Below are 5,774 nucleotides of genomic sequence, written 5' to 3'. Positions count from 1 at the left end.
CCTTTCAATCTATCAGTTAGAGAATATATCATATCTTTATACATCTAGAAAGTCATATACAACTCCTCAAACCTGCCAATCCATTATGACACAGAGGCAGGTAAATTTTCTTCCATAAAGACTTCAAATGCGAGTTTATATGGATAAGAGACGACACTGCTATACCCTCTCTTTCCCCTCCACATATAGCACCCTTTAAGATCTTAGCCCATACAAACAGATACTCATCGGCATTTAATTTTTTCTTCTTTCTAGTACTCAACACAAATGGCATACTTGGAACAAGTGTACCATAAGGCTGTTTAGCCAAAAGTCCTGTTGTCTCTGCTATACTCCATGTCTTCCATGTCAAAATATTTGCATCTGGGGAAGCTTCAAGGCCACCATAATCTGCATGATTGCCCCATACAACAGCAAGCGTGAGCCATGTACTACCTCCAAAAACTGCTTGTACATCACATGTAAAGTTCAAATGGAGTCCACGAAAAACATTTGGACCTCCAATTAATTGTTGTTTATTAAACTGTCCAGCCAAATCAATATCAATAGCCTTCAAACTGCAATACACAGGAACGCTGCGCCGCCAGCACAGCTTCATCCATTTTCAGTAAGTTACCATGAGAATTCAAAAATCTTAGCAGTAATTCACGCGTTTTCGAATCAAAGCTGAAGAGTTTCCACAGGGGTCACTCCTCCTATTCTGTTGAGCAGTTCCTTGAAAAATTAAGCTGATTATTGTGTTATTTTGTTGACTGCATTTACTTAAACTTATGGCTTGACTTTTTCGAGTTCATACACATTTTATTTTTATCTGTTATTAATTTTATGTTGTAATTCCATGAACTGACACGTTCCATGACCTTGGAGATTTCTCCTCATTTTGATCCTACGGAACTTGAAGTGTACATACATAAATAAATAAAAAGAAATGGCAAACGTGACACAGTTGATCACCTAAAGGCAGAACATGTCCTGATGAACCATGAAATGAAGAATCACAGTTGTTGTGTCCCCCTCACGACATGTTCGACAAGGATAGAGACATTCGTCTCCCTGAACAGATTGAAAAGCGAATTGTGTTTATGCAGTCTGGCAGATAAATACTTTGTCAACTTCCCATGTCCAGGATTTTCAGTTCAGTCCAGATGAGAGGACCAACACACCATGTTAATAAATACGCTAAACACTTGAATTGGCAAGCAACAGCCTCCAAAAGTGGGGAGCGGCGGTTGATGTGGCAGACTGAAGTGGTCAGTAGAAAGGGAGTGAGTGCAAGCATTATGAATAGCTGTGATAAAAAAAACTAGATTTTTCGTTGTACTGGATGATATGACTTATGTTCGTATGTTCTTTGGTAATGACTACGGGGTTGAGTTTTCTATTGTGTGCACTTAAGTATTCTATGTATAGTGAGTAAATACAATAATATGTTTACTGCTGTCATAGTCATGTGTATTGCAAGTCGATACTGAATTCCCCTACAATACTTTAGTTCCTTTTCTTACGACCTGTGGAATAACATTATCTGTGAGAACCAATCCTAATTCAACAGTAACGATATCACATGGTATTTTAGGGAAAATGCTCTAGCTTGGGAAAAATATTTTTCCAGCTTTGATGTAGCATATATGTACAGCGCTTATACTGCCTTTGTTAGTCTGTGATAACACTCTCCGCATACTTTACAGGGAAATAATTAAAACTGCAGTCAAACAGAACACATTTTATAATCTTTTCTCGGTTTTGGTTGCCTGAAAAGTTTACTTGTTCACCATTCAGTTTTTGTGTATTCTAATTGGCCCAAGAGAAAAAAACTGCAAAATACTATCAAACATGAGACATTTAGCTATTCTGTAAGCTCTCCACTACTTTTCACCACATAGAAGCAATTGGCACAGGGTACAGAAGAACAAATGTAAATAATGTTCGGTGGCATTTAATACACTATACAGTCTTCCACAGAATTAAACATGCCACCAATTCTATAGTTATAAACTATAGCTTCCAATCTGGTGATACCATGTTCTTTGATCATGTAAGATGTAAATGTTTTTCATAGATGCTTAACAGGCCACTTCATAAAATAGATAAAATTGTTACCAATATCTTTGTTCACTCAAGGACTTGTGATTTGACATATAAATTTTTATACTACTTTACAGTTGGAGTTCATCCTCATTAAACAGTCTACTCCAACTTTGTTATCGCTGTTCACAATCACAGTGCTGATTCCTTGATAGTCTTTTTCCACACAGAAGTCGTAGTTTGATGTTAGGTAATCATGTATATCCATTTTGTTAAAAATACTAGCAAAATCTTGCATTAAACATAGATACATAAGGTAAGAGTAGTCTAAATGGAGCTGCTACAATACACCAGGCAGTTAATCCAACAGAATATCTATTTTTGCGTCAGCCAATTCCACTTTATACATATAGCAATAGGATTTATATATCTTCTCAAAATGCTTTCCTATGCAAGATGGCGCCTAGTGTAGATAGGGAGTATGTTAGCTCCGTACAAAAGTCAAAAAATAACGAGGAAAAGTGTTCGATATGCAACAAATTCTGTGTGTATTAAGACAGTGCATGTATGCCATGTTATATTATCGCAAAAGTAGACGCCAAAAAAAACCTGGTAACAGGAAAATGTTATAATCAGGCATCTCATCCAGCAAGTACTTCGACTCATTCGTGGGAAATGGTGAACTCTGATAAACATGCCATTGCAAGTAACGTGTTGTAAAAGGTATAATGTGCTTAAATTGTAAAACGGTTTTTCATTATTCGTGTGTTAATGTCAGTCCTAAAAGGAAACTATGGTTCTGCAATAGCTGTTTCAAAGGCGACTTAGGCCAAAAACCTAATGTGAGAAACACCAAAGACGAAGTTATCAGTGCTCTACTGGAAGATTTTTCAGTTATAAATCATCACGAATACGAACAGTATGAAAAAGAAGCAAAGAGGCTTAGCGTTTTACCTCAAGATACTGTAACTTTTGTTAATAACAGTTCTGTCATTTACGTTTGTAGAAAGTGCGGGAAAAACACAAACAGTGGTGTAACCTGTTGCGAGTGCGAAAGAAAACATCAGTCTAAAACTCCCGACCATGTTCCAAAACTTTACATTTTAGGCGATAGCCACAGCCGCGGTATTGTCTCACGCATAAATAAAGCTTCAAATGTGAAATCGATGAGCTTTGTAAAGCCTGGGGCGCCCCTCTCAGAAATAAGAAAACTAGTTTTTTCTGAAGAAATAAAAAAGCTGTCTTCGAAAGATTTTGTTGTCCTCTTTGGTGGATCTAATGACATTTATCAAAATGATACATCTAAAGCCTGTTGCGAATTAAACAAGTGTTTATCTGAACTAAGTCATACAAACGTTATCCTCGTAAATATACCACAAAGGTACGACTTGATGTCCTGGTCGTGTGTCAACAAGGAAATTAGTGCCGCCAATGAACTTTTTTCCAGTATATGCAAATAATATAGAAATGTTTCTGTTGTTAATATTAATACCATTGGACGCAGATTCCACACTACTCACGGGCTGCACCTAAATGGCCTTGGAAAGCAACTTGTTACATTAAAGCTAATGGAAACTATTCAGAGACTGCAATACTTACCAACAACATCATCAGTGGTACCTGTATCATCATCACAGAAAGTATCTCTAGGAGTGACTAATGCAGTATCAGATACAGTAGCAGAAAATGCAGCAGAAGTACCTAAAGAAGCAATACTAACAGAAGTAGAATCAACAGCAGCATCAGAAGAACCACATTCAGTAGCAGCAGAAGTAACTCCTCCAGCTTTAGAACCAGCTCCTACAGCAGTAACACCATCTCCCTCACCAGCAGTAGCAGCACAAACTACTTCACCAGCAATAGCAGAAGAAACACCATCAGCAACAGCAGAAGCAACTCCTCCAGCAGTAGAACCAGTTCCTATAGCAGCAGCACCATCTCCCACACCAGCAGTAGCAGAACCAACTCCTTTACCAGTAATAGCAGAAACAACTCCTCCACCAGCAGCAACTAAACCAACTTAACCAACAGCAGAAACATCACCAGCTCCTCCTCCATCACCTTCAAGAGTAGCAGAAAAGAATAGACCAGTCACAGTAAGTAAAGTATCACCTTTGTCTCATGATGAAGTGATACCAAATGATTTGGGAAAACATGTTCCTATAAAACTTGTGGACAGTAAAGTGAAACAAACTTCCAACCGTGTTTCAAACAGACCCAAAAAATTACCAAAGAGAAATGAAGATTTTTTATGGTTTATCCCAAGGAAGTCCAACCGCCACCTAACGTAGATTCCAGGGCTGAAAAAACAATTAAATGTTCTCCATTGTCCCATAATACTGTACTCCTCCCCTCCTGTGACATTAACAAAAACCACTCACCAACTTTGTCTTTCAAGATAGGTTATCTCAATATTGAAAGTATAAGTGGAAAACACATAATTTTAAATGAATTTGCAAATGAGAACTTATTTGAAGCATTATGCTTAAGTGAGCACTGGTGTAAAGGAAATGAAATATCTTTTCATGTACTAGATGATTTTCACTTAGCAAACAGTTTTAGCAGAGAGCAACATATTCATGGGGGTGTATCAATTTACATTAAGAAGGGATTAATAAATTGTAGTAATGAACTAGATCTAGGATTTTTGTGCAGTGAGATACATTTTGAAGCCACAGGCGTATATCTGGATCATTTAAAAATTGCTATTGTATCTCTTTATAGATCACCAGATGGAAGTCCATTAATATTTTTAGAAAAAATTGAGACTTTACTAAACTTCTTTCTTAGTCCTCAGTGGAAGAAATATAGTATCGTGATTGGTGGTGACATCAATGCCGCATTTGATGTAAACAAAGATGTGCACACTGTAAATGAATTTAAAAACCTGTTACGACAATTCAACTTCATTTTTACGAACTGCAAACCCACAAGACAGTCCGCTTGTCTCGACAACATACTTACAAATGTCAATAGAGAGTTACTGTCTTCAGATGTAGCTGTCTTCGATTTCTCGGACCATGACTCAGTTTGGGTAAAAATAGGTACAGATAGGCCTAACATGGAATATAAGGAGTTTAAAGAGCCTAAAGTAGTCATCACAAGACCAATAACGCAAGAAAAATTGTCTAACTTTATGGTCTCACTCAGTAATTATGACTGGTCACATCTGTTTAACAATAATGCTCAGGACTCTGCCAATACATTGTTTGATAGATTTTTTCATTATTTCTTAAATATATTCGAGACTAACTGCCCTCAATACAAATGTAAAGTTAACCCTAAAAGTAACAGTAATAGACATAGGGATAAGAGTCCATGGTATACCGCTCAACTAGCCAATATGAAAAGAAGGTTGTTGTTGTATAGAGATTCTTACAGAGTTAAGAAAACTGATATGGCTAAACAAAGGTACTCAAGAGCACAAAAAGAATATAAGTATGCTTTAAATGAGGCCAAAAAACAACATAACCTAGTCAGCATTGAGTCATCAAAAAATAAATTCAGAAAAGCATGGACTATAATAAATTCAGTGGCCAAAAGCAAGCAGAAAGTTGAGGTAGTAATTTCAGCAGACAAATTTAATAACTACTGTATAAAATCTGTTAACCAAATTAGGGAAAGCATTGTGAGGCCACAAGAGACTGTTGTTGATCTCATTAAATACCATAATGTAGACTACACCCTGAACGATAAATTCCTTTTAACAGAGGTCACACCAGATGTTGTTTTAACTCTTGTAAATAACT

At 36.8% G+C, this 5,774-nt stretch overlaps 1 protein-coding gene across 1 annotated transcript; it reads left to right on the top strand.

Moving 5' to 3' along the window:
* The first annotated feature begins 3,593 nt into the window (after positions 1-3,593).
* Positions 3,594-4,049, top strand: LOC126235065 (calphotin-like). The gene has a single exon (XM_049943835.1). It carries the CDS (start codon positions 3,594-3,596, stop codon positions 4,047-4,049), a length of 456 nt encoding a protein of 151 aa, XP_049799792.1.
* The last annotated feature ends 1,725 nt before the right edge of the window (positions 4,050-5,774 follow it).

The sequence above is a fragment of the Schistocerca nitens genome, chromosome 1 (assembly GCF_023898315.1).
Source record: "Schistocerca nitens isolate TAMUIC-IGC-003100 chromosome 1, iqSchNite1.1, whole genome shotgun sequence".
Lineage (NCBI taxonomy): Eukaryota > Metazoa > Arthropoda > Insecta > Orthoptera > Acrididae > Schistocerca > Schistocerca nitens.
The sequence above is the reverse complement of the archived record's forward strand: the minus strand, read 5'-3'. Positions and strand labels throughout refer to the sequence as shown.